Consider the following 19,719-nt stretch of genomic DNA (forward strand, 5'->3'; position numbering starts at 1 on the left):
CTTTACATATTAGCATATAATGTTTGTATAGGAGGTAACATATTCTTAACATATTAGTATATAATGTTAGTATAGGAGGAACATATTCTTAACATATTAGTATATAATGCTGCGCTAGTATAGGAGGTAACATATTCTCAACATATTAGCCTATAATGTATATTAAAAAAGGTATTATTATCATAATCAGACATTTATAGTTAAACATATTGCAGAATAAGTAAAAAAAACATTTTTAGGATTTGTACGATTTTTCATATTTCATGTTTTTAACTTTTTTGTTAGTGTTTCATATTTTAGTTATAAAGTTTTTCAGGCTGTTTATGCGACGGATTTTGAATTAGACATAAAAATATGACTGAACATATTTCGATTCAGACAGGATGTTATTTGCTGTATGATGTTTGAAATGTTTGAAATGAAGACTACAAAAGTAAAATTCAAAAAATATTTATCTTTTTTGATTGTTTTGTAAAGCTTATGAAGCCTTTCGTCTATTTTATGTTCCTTTTTCTGTAACTTCATTCATCATTTTATAATTCTATTATGTTTTTTTTCTCGTTTTATGTGTTCTGTGTATTGGAGATTATTTATGAAAAAGATGAATACAAAATACGTTCAAATTTCCTTAAAGGGAGTGTACACGTATTTTCAAGTGAGCCCCTGCAGTTAATTTAATGAGAGGCATATTTGATTAAAACCAGTACCTTTAAACCTCATTCTGAGCAACATTGAGGAATATATTGCCGATTGTCATAAAACATGTTGAATTCTGACAATTTCCTTCATTGTTTCTTCATTATAAAACCGCTGAGTATACATTGTAAATCGTAGTTTTCATACTACATGTGAAGGACCATGATTTATGTGTATAGTCCCTTTTATACTTTTCATCTTTTCATCATATTTTTTTATAATTCATTTCTCTCTTTTTAAAATTTTGAACACAATAATAAAATTTTCACCCTTTGATCATTTGTTCTCTTTCCTACTTCTATACACAAACAAAAAGGTATTTATTTTTTCCTTTGAAAAAAAAGCACTTTTAAATTCCCACAACAAAAGTGAAACCTATTTTTAAATGTTAAAGGAACTGTAGACATAATTTCAAGTCGTCTTCTATTTTCTATTTTCATGAACGTTTTTTTTTGCTAAAGTAATTAAGTCTTTGCAACAAACTCAAATATTCGAATCCCTATATCTTTGATATTTCAAGTTTAGATAATTTAATCTATGACATTGGGTTGCAAACATGTAGGTTTGTGGCAAAGACTCAATTTCTTATTGCTTTAAGGTACTGTTCTAGAATTCCTAAATTTCCTAATATTTCATGTAAAACGGAGTTTTTAAAAAAACCACATGAAAATATTTATTTTCTGAGACTTCTGGAAAATGGAAAATCATATTTTCAAAGTTTTCATAGTTTTTTATACAGTGATAACCAGAAAACAAAGGAATAGGAAGGCGACATTATACCAATACTAATGTTTTTACAAAGCAAATAGTTTTACTAAATCAATAATTTAGTGAAATGGGTCTGTTTACACTTCACAATTTCTGTTTATAATGCTCATTGGACTTTTCAAAGTTGTAACTTGATTCTAAAAGTCGTCTTTCTATTCCAGAGTTTTCTGGTAATCACTGTAGTTAGTAACAATTATAAGCATCTCTATGGAAAAACAGAAATGAATTCGAAAGGCTACCATTGATAATCAGACCTGACGCTCTTTACATTGCAGGTTGATTAAAATTGTCCCTTCAATAATCTTCCTCCTTCATGTTTGATGTTTTCTTAATAAAATAACTTTTTTTTCTTATTTGATTTGAGTAAATTATTAAATTTTTTCAAGATTACTTTATTATTTTCTACTTTGAAGATTTGAGTTTCTCCTTAAAGCTAATTTGAAACATGATGCAATAACAGAGTTAGAAGTTAAAAATTAAACTGCAAGTGATAACAAACAGTAAAATCATGGAAACAACAGACAGTTAAAGGAATTGAGACTTACAGGGTGCCTCTGCACAATTCATAAAATAGTCTAAAAGAGTCATATTCGCTTTTCATTCTGGAGAAGGCCTTGTTTCATACTTCTTTGATCCAAGACTGTTTTCTGTTACTTGTATTGGAGGTACCACTCTCGTTCCTATGAAGCCAATGACCCAGTTCTTCTAGAAATCCAATATAAGGATCACCCTGTATACTCCTATCTTGAAATCCAATATAAGGATCACCCTGTATACTCCTATCTAGAAATCCAATATAAGGATCACCCTGTATACTCCTATCTTGAAATCCAATATAAGGATCACCCTGTATACTCCTATCTAGAAATCCAATATAAGGATCACCCTGTATACACCTATCTAGAAATCTAATATAAGGAACAACTGTATACACCTATCTAGAAATCCAATATAAGGATCACCCTGTATACACCTATCTAGAAATCCAATATAAGGATCACCCTGTATACTCCTATCTAGAAATCCAATATAAGGATCACCCTGTATACTCCTATCTAGAAATCCAATATAAGGATCACCCTGTATACACCTATCTAGAAATCCAATATAAGGATCACCCTGTATACACCTCTCTAGAATCCAATATAAGGATCACCCTGAATACTCCTATCTAGAAATCCAATATAAGGATCACCTTGTATACTCCTATCTAGAAGTCTAATATAAGGAACACCCTGTATCTAGAAATCCAATATAAGGATCACCTTGTATACTCCTATCTAGAAATCCAATATAAGGAACACCCTGTATCTAGAAATCCAATATAAGGAACAAGGTTTCATAAATTGTTAAACTAACCCAGTAAATCTCTTTCACTCAGATTTATTGCTAATTTTAAGCAGGACCAGAGAACTTTACAATCTGCCTTGCAACAATTTATTTGAACAATTTGAAATCTAGTTAGATTAATATAGGGGTTATCTCTTAGACATTTCTGACAGGAATATTTTCTCTCCCCCCCCCCTTTCCTCCAATGGAACCTCCCTCAAAAGAGCTTATCAATTTTTGTTGTGTCCCGATTTGTCAATATAGTCTTATTTCTAAGAAATAACTTATTTAATGTTACGCTTTTTTTTTGGCTTATTACCAATTGAGGTGGTGGAGATTACCAATTGAGGAGCGCGCTTACCGCAAAACACATTTGGGTGGCGGTGATTACCAGTTGAGGAGTTCTGGTCTCCCCCCCCCCCTCGCTGAGCGTCATTACTGGGTAGAGATCATTCTTTCACAAGAACGAACAAAATTATCCAGAACAATCCAATCATTCTAAAAAAAAGAACTAGCACATAGAACGCGTTATTAAAAATATTTTAACGATTATTAAAAGAACGAATGTGGAACGAACGTAAATTGCTTAAAAAGAACATTAAAATCAGGAACGCATTCTAAGTCACATTTTAAATCAGTAACGTGTAGGGGCATACAGGGGGGCCTGGGTGCACAGGCCCTAGGAAGGGGGCAGGCAGGGGGGGACTGGAGATTTGTTGAAGAAAACCTTGAATTCATTATTTTAGAGGCAATACTTTTAAAGCTCTTCATTATCTTTTTTAAAAATCATTTTGTATTTCTTTTTTTCATTTTTCCAACGTTCACAAACCTAAAAAGCAGTTTAATTAATATAGAATCAATTAAGAGGTTTAAAGTGACTTCAATTCTGATTCACAACAATACCCTTCAAAGATTTGTCTGATTAAGTATTGCATTAGATATACATGTATCTTATTTCAAAAACTAATAACTTTTATTTGTGGTTTGTTTACAAAAGTGACTCATGCATTTCAATTCCTTCAGAAACGATGGAGAAATAAAGGTTTCAAAGGTACGTCGGACTTGCCACTCTATAAATGGAAGGGTCACTTGAAATTACGCATGTATTTTATTTAACCCTATCCCTGCTGGGGTACTTAAAACCAGGATATGCTGGGGGGGGGCAGGTCAATTTGAGCCCCCTTGAATTTTTGGTTTTGCCAAATCTAGTTACATAGTAAAAATGTTTGTAAAACAATGATAAAATGATATACATCTTTCAAAAGCCCTTGACCATACCCATAGAGAAAAGAATATATAGAGAGGAATTTACTAGAAAAAAGTGTAAAACGGCCATTTTGTTGTACTGTTTCCATACTGCAGGTGTACTTCACATATTTATGCTATATAACCTGTTGGGCCCTGGAATATCATTTTATGGAAAATCTAAAATTATTGTTAAAAGAAAACAAAATTATGAAATAGGCTGGTTTCATGATTGACCAATGATCATTTCACATAGACTCTATGCCTTCCACTTTACAAACGATGATTTTCCGTTATAACTATAAATCAAATGATGTTTTTATTCACCTAATTCATTATAAAGTTTATTTAACAGTTTAAAAAAATTGAAATTGAAATGGATAGTCTAGGGAACATACTGTATTAATGTACTCTACTGCATATAATTTGTGAACATTTACATGATTTGTACATTTTGAACTCCCTTTCAGGCTGAAAGGGACTGAACAAATTCATACCGAGAGATTCTTTTAATTCCTCTCTATATATTCTATTCTCTATGACCATACCGTTCTAAATATGCCAAAAAAAATTGCAAAATTTTAAATAACCTGATGTGTAATTAAGAAAACTAAAATTGTGTAAATTTTGTTGACAGGTTGTATGCAAATAATTTGCAAATAATTGTTTTGAAAAACTTTTGCAATCCGTTTTATTATGCTATAGGCTTTCCAAAAAGCTAAACATTATTAATATACATAATCAATACTGACTTCAGTATAAATATAGATTTGATATCATTATTTATGAATTGGACATGCCACTCTTATAATGGAGGAGTACTTGAAATTATATCTACAGTCCAGTTCAGATAGAAGATTCTTTAAATTCGGCCTCATGTTTATTTTATTTGTATTCGTTAACATTTCCTTTAGTAATTAAATCGTAAATTTAAAGCTTTATAAAAATGAAATAGGGAATTTACAATATTGAGTAGACTTATCAGAGAATAATTTAAAACATATTTTTTATTATTTTTCGGATTATTTTTTTTTGTGATTAATGTTTTTTCCTTCATGATTTTTGTTGAAAACTTTATATTTTATTACAGTATGGATCTATGTGCTTATTCTAAAAAGTATTCATGCTGTATTCGTGTTTGAATTCAAAACAGGCTGCCCTTTTAAGCAACTATTAATTTTTACCAACAGTGATTTTTCTGTTTGGAAATGTAATTTTATAAACGAAATTAAATTTTTTCTTCAGTTTTTTATTTGAATATTGCCAAGCCCTAATACCAATACTTAAAAGATATGCTAGCGTAATACCTATGCTAAAAAGTAAGGCTGGGCTAACGTATGCAAATGATTTTAAGATTTTTAAATATTAAAATTAAATTCTGTTAAAGGGGGTGACGGGTAGTTAGGGTAGTTGAGCTGTGAGTGCAGAATTAAAGAGAAAATTGCAAAATCCATCTTTAAAATTCTCCGGAGTTTCTATTTTGGAAGATTAAACATAAAATAAACAATTTTTTATGCATATATATACAATATACATTAATTTATCAATTTATTTTGAGTGCACAGTCAACTTTTAGGCGGCTAGATCAAGTTGTACAGCATACATAGCATACTACAGAACAAGATAGTGCACAAAATATATCTTGTAATATTAATGCCCAGCCCTATATATGCTAAAATCTAATGTAATCCTGGTGTCCAAGTGTTCATACTACGTATGTTGAATGGTATGTTTAATACTGCCCTATGTTGTTAAAACTAATGTATGTCTGGTATCTAGGTGTACGTATGCTGGATGGTATGGTGAATGATGTACAGTCCTATGTTGTTAAAACTAATGTATGCCTGGTATCTAGGTGTACGTATGCTGGATGGTATGGTGAATGATGTACAGCCCTATGTTGTTAAAACTAATGTATGTCTGGTATCTAGGTGTATGTATGCTGGATGGTATGGTGAATGATGTACAGTCCTATGTTGTTAAAACTAATGTATGCCTGGTATCTAGGTGTACGTATGCTGAATGGTATGTTGAATGATGTACAGCCCTATGTTGTTAAAACTAATGTATGCCTGGTATCTAGGTGTACGTATGCTGGATGGTATGTTGAATGATGTACAGTCCTATGTTGTTAAAAACTAATGTATTCCTGGTATCTAGGTGTACGTATGCTGGATGGTATGGTGAATGATGTACAGCCCTATGTTGTTAAAACTAATGTATGTCTGGTATCTAGGTGTATGTATGCTGGATGGTATGGTGAATGATGTACAGTCCTATGTTGTTAAAACTAATGTATGCCTGGTATCTAGGTGTACGTATGTTGGATGGTATGTTGAATGATGTACAGCCCTATGTTGTTAAAAACTAATGTATGCCTGGTATCTAGGTGTACATAAGTTTGTTGGTATGTTTAATGATGTACAGTCCTATGTGGTTAAAAACCCTGGTATCTAGGTGTACGTATGTTGGATGGTATGGTGAATGATGTACAGCCATATGTTGCTAAAAACTAATGTATGCCTGGTATCTAGGTGTACATATGCTGGATGGTATGGTGAATGATGTACAGCCCTATGTGGTTAAAAACTAATGTATGCCTGGTTTCTAGGTGTACATAAGTTTGTTGGTATGTTTAATGATGTACAGTCCTATGTGGTTAAAAACTAATGTATTCCTGGTATCTAGGTGTACGTATGTTGGATGGTATGTTGAATGATGTACAGCCCTATGTTGTTAAAAACTAATGTATGCCTGGTATCTAGGTGTACGTATGCTGGATGGTATGGTGAATGATGCTGTGGAAGCAAGAAGCCTATCCCTTAACCCATCTCATATAGGAACAATTCATCAAAACATTACATAAAATATTCGGTTGTATGTGGGATATATGGAGAACAGAGCTGAAAACTTTAGAACTTTGGGTATCGAGACTAATGCTTGATCTCCTCTTTTTTTTCTTAAAACTATTTTAATCTTTAGTTTGTATCTAGGAAAGTATCTTTAATGCAACAAATCAGAGCGTCGGTGGAAAACCGAACAGCAAATTAGAAGAGAGGAAATTTGAAATTTTGAGCGCCATTTAATGAAAAAACTCTTGTTGGTCGGAATCCAGTATATATTCAAAAACGAGGATTAAGCAGTAATCAAAAGTGTCCATAGAGGACATTCAGATTAAGTGGTTGGTATTAAGGGAATCCAATTCTAAAGTTTTCAGCTCAGAGGTTGTAACGTTTGTTTTGTTCAATCATAAGAGAATAAGTAAAGGAATTGAGTCTTTGCCACAAACTCTGATTTTCTGATCCCAATATCTTTGTAACCAAATGTCGTAGACCTTAGATATTTCAAACTATGAATTCTGTTAGATCAAATAATATAAGTTTGAAATATCAAAGGTTTGCACCATCAGGTTGCAAAGAAATAGTGGTTAGAAAATTTGAGTTTTTGACAAGAACTCAGGTTCTTTGTTGGATATCGGACCAATTATTATGAACGTTCCTATTATATAGATATAGTTCAGGTGTTGAAGATAAGTGCTATTTTATACAAAAGTTTCAACCTCTTTTCTTTACTATAGTGAAATAAAACAAATCATGATCAAAAATTCTTTTCATACATGATCAATTTACTTTTTTTATTTCATTTTTATACATGATAAAGGAATTGAGTCGTTGGAACAAAATCAAATATTTAAACCTCAATATCTTTAGAACTTGATGTTGTAAACCTTTGATATTTCAAACTCAGTGATCTAACAGAATACATAGTTTGAAATATCTAAGGTATGCAACGTTTGGTTCCAAAGATATAGTGATTAGAAAATCAGAGTTTGTGGCAAAAACTCAATTCCTTTACTTTTTTTTATTTAATTTTTAAAGCTGTAATTTTTTTGAAATTCATATTTTAAGAAAATTGTTTGATTTCAAAAGTCTTCAAACAGGCCTAATGTTTTAAAGCTTATTTTCTTGAGATCTTAATAAACACTTCTCTTTAGTTTACTGGAGCTAATTCACTATAATCAAATATTACTTCTCTTTAGTTTACTGGAGCTAATTCACTGTATATCAAATATTACTTCTCTTAATAGCAAGTCTGAGTGAAATTGACAAAAAGGCCAAAAAAGTTTGAAATATACCTTTTTTATTAGTTTTTGTTTGTTCTTAAATTAATATACGGTAATACTCATAAAAGTGTGGAGGAAGGAGACGACTTTAAACTCAAGTTATGAATTTTATTAGTCCAATGAACATGAAAAATAGCAATTGTGCACTGTAAACAGAACCATTTCACGTAATTAGTTGATATTCAATCTACTATTTACTTTAGAACTACATCAAATCAACAAAAGATTGCTTTACTGTCGTCTTACTATTTCACTAAAAGTCAACAAACTTAAAAAGATGTTAACCCCTCCTCTTAAAATGACATGTATCAAGCTGTTTAATTACATGACATTACATTATCTCAAATATTTTATCTTACATGTTTGAGAAACTATGAAACAATGTTGAGATTTGAGAAAAATGTGAACAATGTTTAAATTGAATTTACCTCCAGATATATACTCGGCCTCCTGGGGACCTGAGGACGATGGTAAGTTTAAAACGTGAAAAATATTTACCCCCCCCCTCCCCACTTTTATTTTGATCATGACTTTGTCCCTTTGTCTCCGGTCTTGGGCCCTAAGGATGATGGTAAGTTTAAAAATTATAAAATATTAACCCCTTCTCCTATTAACCTTCATAATCACTTTGCCCCTCTCGTCTTCTGGAGGCCTGAGGATGATGGTAAGTTAAACATTTTAACATATTTGCTTCCCTCTACCTTGAATATGACTTTGCCTCTTGCCTCCTTAGGACCTAAGGGAGATGACAAGTTTTAAAAATTAAAAAATATTTGCTGCCCTTTACCTTGAAAATCAGTTTTCCCTTAATTGCTAGGAACTGAATGCAGTAATTAGTTTCTAAAATTGGATCATATTTACCTCTCCCCCATTTTAACCTGATTATCACAATTTGCCTCCAATATTTCTTCATAATAATTATTCAGCCTACTATTTGTTTCTGACTTATCACTGAGGTAGTATGTATTTTTTTGGAATAACTAAAATACGCCACTCTGCAAAGCTTTTGTGAAAACTTGTATTTAAAAGTAGTACAATTTTTAAGGCGTACTTTATCAGAAAACTAAAGAATTTACTTAATAACTCTACAAGATGTTTTACGGCCAATATCCAAATTTAATGAATTTAGGCCGCATCTCAAATCCCTTAAAAACAGGTTTCAATTGACCTCCGTTTTAAATCTTGAAAAATGTAATACAATTTTAAGTGGAACCAACCATATTTGAGTCGCAGCTTAAATTAGAGCCGCGGCTCAAATTCTTTAAATTTGGCCTCAGGTTTATTAAAGCCCCTTGTCAAAGATACAATGTCATATCCTCGTTGTTGTCATTGTACAGATTATATTTCAGTACATTTCAAGAAACGGAAAATAGGCAATACATCTCAAATTTAATCATATAGAGAGTATCTTATGAAAAAGAAAAGTATAATAAGCATTTAGAAAAATTGACAGGTTTTAAATGTTTTATTAGTTTATGAAAGTTTTAAGAATTATGTCACAGCTTGTAGTTTAAACATTGTAAGTACAAACCATTAATTAAATGAAATCTCGTCAAGTTTACATAAATAATGTAAACAGCTGTTAAGTGCTTGACGTAAATTCAAGAATTTTACTTGTAAGTTACAAAACAATATTGAATTTATTTTATAAATAAATACTGTTGTGAAAAAGTGGATGCATTTAATCAGTCAAATCTGTATTGGAATTAAATATCAAATATTGAATAATCAATGGTTTAATAACAAAAATATATATATATGCAACCTTTTCCTTGTGTAGGTGTCTGGCCTGATTCTTTTGGTGTTTTATGTCTATGAAAAAAGTGTCATCATATGGCCCAATTTAATTACTAATTAAGATATATATCACCCTGTCAAATTTTCAATTTACAATTTAAAATCAGGCAAAATATTTGATTAAATATGAATATTTTGAGCTATTCATTGTTACAATTTTTAATATATATGTAAAATTTGATGGCTTACAATTGTACTATTAGAAGGTGGGTTGGTTATTAAGATGAATCAAATAAAAACAAAAAAATTTGCTTAAGTTTATTTTGTGTCACTTAATTGGACAATAGGAAAGAAAATATAAGGTTTCCGCAATAATTTTCTCCATTCACGGGCAGCCGTAGTACATTTGAATTTCCCAGCCGGGTCAACCTTTCCGGCCCCAGTTTGTACTGTATCGCCCAGACATTGGGTAAATAGGCAGACACTCAATAGACAGACAACCAATGTTTTTAATCAGTCCTTGTAAAATATTAATTTGTTCTCAATATAGAACATAAAAAGAAAATAATGGGCTTGCATGTTTGTATTTTGGATTACAAAATGGTTCTTGACTAATTAAATTGTTTAAAGTCTTTTTGTTCGTAAAAAATTAGGATTTAAAATCTTTTTAATGCAAACACTTTTCATGCAAAATAATGAAGGTTTTCAAATGGTCGTTAATTAAAAACAACCAGAAAAAAAATAATTGAGTAAGACACGAGAACAGTTTGTTTGTTTAGGTAAAACAGTAGATGGTCCTGGACCACTTGCTAAGCAGGCTTTCATTAACGGGATTAACAAGGGACGAGGAGGAAAGGTAAAACAAGTCTGTTTTAATTTTGCACTTTTTTTACTTAAAGGGACTGTAAAGGAAAATTGAAAGGGGGTAGAGGCTAAAACTTAAGCATTTTAGGAGTTGATCAGGTTCCTCTGTGATATCGTTGTTTTCAGATTGGTTGCTTATTTGAAGAATAAAATCTGTTTAACCTACGATTTTTATACAAAATTTTATATATATAAATCGTTTAAGTTTGATAAAGTTTTATATCATATTCTCGAGACAAGAACATCAGATAGAACTCTAATGGGTCTTGATTAACTTCTAAAATTTTCATATCTGAAATTTCTTAATGTTCTCCTGCAGAAGAGATGCGCAAGTCAATTTAAAAAGAAGCCATAATTGAAAAGAATCAGTTTAGTAAAGTATAAACATTGATATCTAATTAGAAATCATATTCTAATACAAAGGGTATTTTCGAAAATCAGGCATTGCCTTCTTTGCATGAAGGATCCCTTTGAATTACGCTTACAGTCCCTTTAATGGGTTAATTATAATTGTAGGTTATCTTTTTTATCAGCGAGAGTTCCCTTCAATTCTTTTTTCAAGATAGTTAGATCTATATATCTTTTTTTCTTCTTTTTGAATATTGTAAATGGGAGTTTTAAAAATGTTTTTTTTTGGCCAGGATTCGTCAAATTATTTGTGGGTCGATATTCTTAACAATGTTTTAGTTAAAGGGAGTGACCGGCAAGGAGGGTTTGTTGGCTGAAAAAATTAAACAAACATACAATCGGAATTTAACATTAAATCTTTCTATTTAACGAAATATGTATCTCTTCAATTGCGCAACAATATATCACTATTAAACCAGGGCTACTTTTTTTCTTAAAATTCATTAATTCCTTTAAATGTTAGGAATGTTAAAAACTTTGGGTTTTACTTGAAATTAGAAGAACAATTGTTTTTAAGGGAAAAGTTAGTAATATTTTTAGGTAATAGTATTAATAAATGTGATTGTGAACAGTGCGGAAGTTCTAAAAATTATAAATACCTTGCTCTTGCGTAGGGATCTCTATTCGTATGGGCAAGCGGGAATGGAGGTCATCATATAGATAACTGTAACTGTGATGGATACACAAACAGTGTATTCACTCTCTCCATATCCTCTGCAACCCAGGTACACCTAGAGATGGGCAAGGTTCTGTTAACGAGCAGCAAGTTTTTAAAATTAACGGTTTCTAAAATCTATTCTGTTAATGTTGTCATTAAGAAACGGTAACTTATTAAAGTAAAATGATAATGTTAACAGAGCTGGGAACTTTTGAATGGTGGATATCAGGATTAATCCTTGATTCAATCTTTTTTTTAATCTCTTGTTCTCTTCATGGTTTTAATCTCCAGATCAATTAACTGATCAGGTTTAAGGATATTTTATTCTTAAGTTTTCAGCTGATGACTAAAGTGCCCAGTTACAGGCACACCACACCTAAAAGTTTTTTTTTAATTTGTTCCCTTTATAACAATGTTTTATTACTGTTAATCAATCATAAAGCAGTTTTTTTCAATGCGCAAGTGCTAATGATAGATAATTATAATTCTTCAGTGAACTTTGTTCAGCACTACTTAAAGAGTTGAAGCCAATTCTATCATATTAATACTTAATTTGATTCTCTTGTGGTTTGAACTTTCTTTGGTCATTTTTTATATATTATATCTAAAAGTATCAAATTAAAAGCAATCCTCCAGGATATTAAAACTTTAAATGTTCGCATGTTGAATGACAACAAATATCAAACTACAAAATTAGATAAATTTTTTGATGAAATTTCAAACAAGCCTGTATTCATTTAGTTTCTCATTATAACATTAATTTGAGTGATAGATGAGAATTATGTTTTGAGTTTATTAAACACTGTTTAAGCCTGGTTGAAATTAATTTTCAAAGAAAATTTTAAACAAGAATTTATAATTTCAGGAGGATATATTTCCGATATTAGAAATGGGACTTGAAAAATTATAAAGCAAGGTTTCCAGCAAAATTTAAAAACCATTTTGCACAAATATTGCACATTTTTGCTTGTCCTTAGGCAATCTACATGGAAACGATTGCCCAAATATCATTCATAAAATGAAATTTAAATGTTTTCAAAATTTTTTTTCGAAAGGTAACAATCATTTCAAACAATAATAGACAGTACACATGCATACATCATCATTTGCCCAATATGGCTTTAAAATGTGGGCAAAATTGCATCAAAATTTGTTTAAGGTAAAAAACCCTGTAGTGTGATATCAATTGTTGGTTATTCCTCAAATTTAAATATATACCCTTATCTTAAATCAAAGTCTTAAATTTATTCATCTATTTTGTTCTAAGGGAGGTTTAAAACCTTGGTATCTTGAGGAGTGTTCTAGTACTCTAGCTACAACATATAGTTCTGGAACACCTGGACAAGATGCAAGTATTACAACAGTAGATCAGGATGCAAGGTAGATTTATCATTGGAGGTCTGCATTATTAGACCTGGGTTGCACAAAAATTAAACATTCCAGAAGATAAAGCCTAAAAAGAAGAAAAAATAATAAAAAAGAATAAGATTTTGTAATTATTCAGTGTCCGAATGTAATTAATTTAAGTCGCATTTCAAAACCTTCAAAAACCGGTTTCAGTTGAGCGGCGGCTTAACCCTTGAAAAATTTAATACAATTTTAAGTGGAACCTGCCATATTTGAGCTGCGGCTCAAATTTAAGCAGCGGCTCAAAATTCTTTAAGTTTGGCCTCTGATTTCATAGACATTTGTGAGTAACATGAAAACTGAAAAATAACCTTAATTATCTAAAAGAATGGAAAGAACAGGCTGCCCAGGTCAATGCATTATAAGTTCTAGCAATTCAAGCCAGGGTTTTACATTTCAACCTCAAAAATAAAAATGTTTTTCCCTGATACCGTTCAGGCAATTGCTTTTATAAAAAAGAAATCTTGATCTAAGATGCTGGGAAGGGTTTGTGAAAGCATCTCAAGTCTAGAAGAATTTTGTCAAAACCCTTTTGAACATCTCAGATTTGAAAAAAAATTGCCTGAACTCTTTCGTCAATGATAGAAAAAAATAGTTTAATCTAATGTTTCAGTAATTTGAAAGGGGGGACTGAGACAATAGAAATTTTAGGTCTTAATTAAAAACTATATTATTTAGGTTACGTAGAGACCATTTATGTACCTCAGCCCATACAGGAACCTCTGCATCTGCCCCACTAGCAGCTGCAGTCTGTGCTCTAGCATTAGGTTTGTATTTTCATGGGTAAAAATATGATTTCCGAGGACTCGTTTGTGGAGTGGAGGAAATGAAAAGTTCATGGTCATTAACCAGCAAGGTTTTACTCCTTTATGATACTTTTTACCAGAATAATAAATTAGAATTTTTTTCTAATAATCTTATATTATCCCAACTTTAAACCAATAAAACATGACCCTTAGATGAAAATTTTACATATCAATAAAGAAAAAAAGAATTTTCTATTTCTCAAATTTAGTCTCTTGAAAAAAAATATTTTAACTTGCAAGTTTTTAGCCTTTTTTTGATACCCTCTCTGCTTATTACTCATTTTATTAAAAAACCAGAATTTTAACCAAACGGGACTACTGTTTTTACGGAAGGGATGGGGGGGAAATAGATAAAAATAGATATCCCTCTGGAGCATTAATAATTGTAAAATCTAAGAATAACTGTTCAGAGGCGAATCCAGAGCTGAACTGGAGAGATGTGCAGCATATTGCTATTTACACAGCTAATCCAGAACCTCTTAGACATGAACCAGGTCATAATCTATCTATATTACATACCAGGTAGAGATGGGCATCGTTTTTGTTAAAGAACAAATTTTTCCGAACAAACCACATTTTTTGTAAACGATGTTCAGAAAAAAAATGATGGAGGAACAATTTTATAGGATCTCCAATCCCAAATGAAAACATAATCTTCACTCTCTGCAATATTTAATAACTAGGGCTGGACAAAGGTTCCTTAAAAATTCTGTTAATGAATGGCTAAAACTGTTCATTTTGAAATTTTTAAGGAACAAAAAGATCTCCATCAACAATCTTTAATAAATTTGAGATTTGGTAACTTAAAAATTAAAACAGAAAATACTGTAACTGAATTGATGTTCATTGTTCTTAGCTAAGAACGAATGTAAACCTAAAAAGTTGGCCTATTGAACGGTTTTAGCCAACCGTTAACGAAGAGGTTAAAAAAAAGTCTGAACATACCTAGCTATACAAATAATAGTACTGTATTCTATCATACCTAATATATCTCTGAAAAATTGTCCAGGGTACATTTTATAACTATCTTTAATAACATACAGAGCGTCCCATATCATATTAGATTATCTCTAATCTTTAACACAAAAATAAACCCTTAATACTCGATAAACTTATCATTTTCCGCAAGAAGCTTCTTATATAAGCCTTATGTTATTTTTCAAAATGATTCATTCTAATGAAATTTTCTAATTAGTCCCGAAAATCGTAATTTAGACCCGTTCTCGGTCTAAGAAAAATGAAGAACAACAATGATTCTGTTGATTATTGGTTATCATGCAGAACAAAGAAAAGTTGTACATTATTGCATTCAATTCTAGTATGTCGGGGGTGGATTTAAATAAAAATCGGCAAAGAAAGGTTTCGCTCTTAATTTCTGAAAGTGTTTAATGGCTTTTCATTATTTATAGCTTTAGTAAAGGTTCCATAAATGATAAAGCTTTTTGTTACGAATCCTAATTGATCTATCTTATTGATCATGCAGTACAAAGTTTATTATTGCGTTCAATTCTGCTAACGTTCAACGATTTATAGAAACTAATTTCAAATGGTAATGAGAGATAAATATGAAGTTCCCAATCCTTGAATGGTTAATCAAGTTTATTTTTTTTTGTATGAAATCACCAAAAAAAGAAAATTGTAGTTTTTTTATGAAAGAAATTTGTAAAACTTTATAAGTATGCATAGGCTTGATCCACATCTAAATAATTATCATAAAACTATGTAACAGAAAGACAATATTGAAGCAATCTTTAGAAGATTAAAGTCGTTGGTGTATTCCTTATTTTTTTGGAGACCACTGTAGATTCTATAGCACTGATCAATTGTTTTATTATTTTTATATTAATTGTTTTAGGCTGGGAGGTGAATTCGGTGGGAAGAAAAAGCTTAGTAAAGACAAAGAAGAGATATAAACTAAAGAACTTTTTCAATATAGTAGGAGAGGGGTAAGGAGAGGAGGAATGGGGAGGAGTTATTGGAAGAGTTATAGGAGAGGGGTAAGGAGAGTAGGAGGAGTGAGGAGGAGTTATAGGAGAGAGGTAAGGAGAGGAGGAGGAGTGAGGAGGAGTTATAGGAGAGGGGTAAGGAGAGGAGGAGTTATAGGAGGAAAAAAGTCGAAAAATAAATCTAAAAACTAAAAATGGTTACCAGAGGTTAAAACTTTTTTAAACCAAATCATTCCTGTCTTTTGTCTGTTGTGGGATAAAGCACTTATTCCTCAGCTATTAATATCCTAAACGTTGTAGAATTAGCATTTTCTCACAAATAAATATTTTTAAAATAAAAACAAAATGGTAAGAAAAGATGAATTGAGATGGTTTTAAAATTTTTAACCCTCAAAACAGAAAACTTTCTGAATTACTTACCAAATTACGTATTTTAAATGTAAATTTTACAATATTTTTGGTTTGTAATTTATTGAAAGCACCAGTAAGGTTTTTAATACTCTAAGCAGAAAAGTTATTGAAAATAAGGATTAAAAAGCTATCCCTACTTACCAAAAATGTATATTTAAACGTAAATTTTACGGTTTGGTTTGTAAGTTTTTGAATGGTTCATAAAGTTTTTTTTTAACATTTTAAACAGGAAAATATTGAAAATTAAGGATTAAAAATCTTTCTTACCAAATTACGTATTTTAGAAATAAATTTTACAATATTTTGGGTTTATAATTTCTTGAAAGTATCATTAAAGGGAGTGTTTGCGAAAAATTAAAGGGGTAAAGGCGCTGATGTCAAATTGAATTCGTTATCGATGTAATTTTACTTTCATCTGATGGGTCTATAAGGAGAAAATGTTTTACAATGTTTTATACTTAATGGCGTGACAAATTCACAGATAAAAATAAGATTAGTAGCGATCGATATTGAATTTAATTCAATGTCAGCCTATACCCTCTTATAATGTTTCTGAGAACACTCCCATAAAGGTTTCTAACACTCAAAACAGAAAAGTTAGGAAAAATAAGGATTAAAAAGCAGTCCCTGCTTATCAAATTATGTAATTTTTAATGTAAATTTTACAATATTTTTGGTTAGTAATTTCTTGAAAGCATCATTAAGGTTTCTAACACTCAAAACAGAAAAGTTGGGAAAAATAAAATAAGAAAACTACTCTCAGAGAACTTTGAAGTATTTGAAAATACATATAAATATTAAAGTAGCTGATATACAGACTATTTTCCACTATTAAGGAGAAACCCAACATTCTCATAGGAATGAAAATCTTTCAAATTTACAAATTTAGTTTGAAATTATGTTATGGATATCTCATAAAATTTTATGTCTAAACATTCTGTTATTAATTTTGAACAAAAATTTTCCGATTTCGGTATAGTGGATGATGGTTCTTGTAGTTTGGATATGGTTTAATAGATGGTTTGTATAGTTTGGATATGGTTAAATAGATGGTTTGTCTAGTTTGGATATGGTTTAATGAATGGTTTGTATAGTTTGGATACGGTTTAATGGATGGTTTGCATGGTTTGGATATGGTTTAATAGATGGTTTGTATAGTTTGGATATGGTTTAATAGATGGTTTGTCTAGTTTGGATATGGTTTAATAGATGGTTTGTATAGTTTGGATATGGTTTAAGAGATGGTTTGTCTAGTTTGGATTTGGTTAAATAGATGGTTTATATAGTTTGGATATGGTTTAATGAATGGTTTGTATAGTTTGGATATGGTTTAATAGATGGTGTGTCTAGTTTGGATATGTTTTAATAGATGGTTTGTATAGTTTGGATATGGTTTAATGGATGGTTTGTCTAGTTTGGATATGGTTAAATATTTGGTTTGTCTAGTTTGGATATGGTTTGATAGATGGTTTATATAGTTTGGATATGGTTTAATGGATGGTTTGTCTAGTTTGGATTTGGTTTAATAGATGGTTTGTCTAGTTTGGATATTGTTTAATAGATATTTTGTATAGTTTGGATATGGTTTAATAGATGGTTTGTCTAGTTTGGATATGGTTTAATGGATGGTTTGTCTAGTTTGGATATGGTTTAATAGATGGTTTGTCTAGTTTGGATATTGTTTAATAGATATTTTGTATAGTTTGGATATGGTTTGATGGTTTGTCTAGTTTGGATATGGTTTAATAGATGGTTTGTCTAGTTTGAATATGGTTTAATGGATGGTTTGTCTAGTTTGGATATGGTTTAATGCATATTTTGTCTAGTTTGGATATGGTTTAATGGATGGTTTGTCTAGTTTTGATATGGTTTAATGGATGGTTTGTCTAGTTTGGATATGGTTTAATGAATATTTTGTCTAGTTTGGATATGGTTTAATAGATGGTTTGTATAGTTTGGATATAGTTTAATGGATGGTTTGTCTAGTTTGGATATGGTTTAATGGATGGTTTGTCAAGTTTGGATATGGTTTAATAGATGGTCTGTCTAGTTTGGATATGGTTTAATAGATGGTGTCTAGTTTGGATATGGTTTAATAGATGGTGTCTAGTTTGGATATGGTTTAATAGATGGTTTGTCTAGTTTGGATATGGTTTAATGAATATTTTGTCTAGTTTGGATATGGTTTAATAGATGGTGTTGTATAGTTTGGATGTGGTTTAATAAATGGTTTGTCTAGTTTGGATATGGTTTAATAGATGGTTTGTCTAGTTTGGATATGGTTTAATAGATGGTGTCTAGTTTGGATATGGTTTAATAAATGGTTTGTATAGTTTGGATATGGTTTAATAGATGGTGTCTAGTTTGGATATGGTTTAATAGATGGTGTCTAGTTTGGATATGGTTTAATGGATTGTTTGTCTAGTTTGGATATGGTTTAATAAATGGTTTGTCTAGTTTGGATATGGTTTAATGAATATTTTGCCTAGTTTGGATATGGTTTAATAGATGGTTTGTCTAGTTTGGATATGGTTTAATGAATGGTTTGTCTAGTTTGGATATGGTTTAATAGATGGTTTGTCTAGTTTGGATATGGTTTAATAAATGGTTTGTATAGTTTGGATATGGTTTAATGAATATTTTGTCTAGTTTGAATATGGTTTAATATATGGTTTGTCTAGTTTAGATATTGTTTAATAGATGGGTTGTCTAGTTTGAATATTGTTTAATATATGGTTTGTCTAGTTTGGATAAGGTTTAATGGATGGTTTGTATAGTTTGGATATGGTTTAATGAATATTTTGTCTAGTTTGGATATGGTTTAATGGATGGTTTTTCTAGTTTGGATATGGTTTAATAGATGGTTTTTATAGTTTGGATATGGTTTAATGAATGGTTTGTCTAGTTTGGATATGGTTTAATAGATGGTTTGTCTAGTTTGGATATGGTTTAATAGATGGTTTGTCTAGTTTGGATATGGTTTAATGGATGGTTTGTCTAGTTTGGTTATTTTTTAATAGATGGTTTGTAAAGTTTGGATATGGTTTAATAGATGGTTTATCTAGTTTGGATATGGTTTAATAGATGGGTTGTCTAGTTTGGATATGGTTTAATAGATGGTTTGTCTAGTTTGGATATGGTTTAATAGATGGTTTGTAGAGTTTGGATATGGTTTAATAAATGGTTTGTAAAGTTTGGATATGGTTTAATAGATGGTTTGTAAAGTTTGGATATGGTTTAATGGATGGTCTGTCTAGTTTGGATATGGTATAATAGATGGTTTGTCTAGTTTGGATATGGTTTAATGAACGGTTTGTCTAG

General features: G+C 30.7%; 1 protein-coding gene across 1 annotated transcript in view; it reads left to right on the forward strand.

The window, feature by feature from the left end:
- The window catches only part of LOC111707127 (furin-like protease 2), a 64,645-nt gene that overhangs the window by 10,651 nt on the left and 34,275 nt on the right, over nucleotides 1-19,719 (forward strand). The window contains exons 7-14 of the mRNA XM_023480136.1: nucleotides 6,804-6,878; nucleotides 8,596-8,631; nucleotides 10,678-10,754; nucleotides 11,785-11,895; nucleotides 13,096-13,208; nucleotides 13,914-14,002; nucleotides 14,452-14,535; nucleotides 15,897-15,931. Of these exons, the coding sequence (XP_023335904.1) occupies nucleotides 6,804-6,878; nucleotides 8,596-8,631; nucleotides 10,678-10,754; nucleotides 11,785-11,895; nucleotides 13,096-13,208; nucleotides 13,914-14,002; nucleotides 14,452-14,535; nucleotides 15,897-15,931 (620 nt within the window). The remainder of the gene's footprint in view (nucleotides 1-6,803; nucleotides 6,879-8,595; nucleotides 8,632-10,677; nucleotides 10,755-11,784; nucleotides 11,896-13,095; nucleotides 13,209-13,913; nucleotides 14,003-14,451; nucleotides 14,536-15,896; nucleotides 15,932-19,719) is intronic.

This window comes from Eurytemora carolleeae, unplaced genomic scaffold (assembly GCF_000591075.1).
Source record: "Eurytemora carolleeae unplaced genomic scaffold, Eaff_2.0 scaffold587, whole genome shotgun sequence".
In the NCBI taxonomy this organism is placed as follows: Eukaryota; Metazoa; Arthropoda; class Copepoda; order Calanoida; family Temoridae; genus Eurytemora; species Eurytemora carolleeae.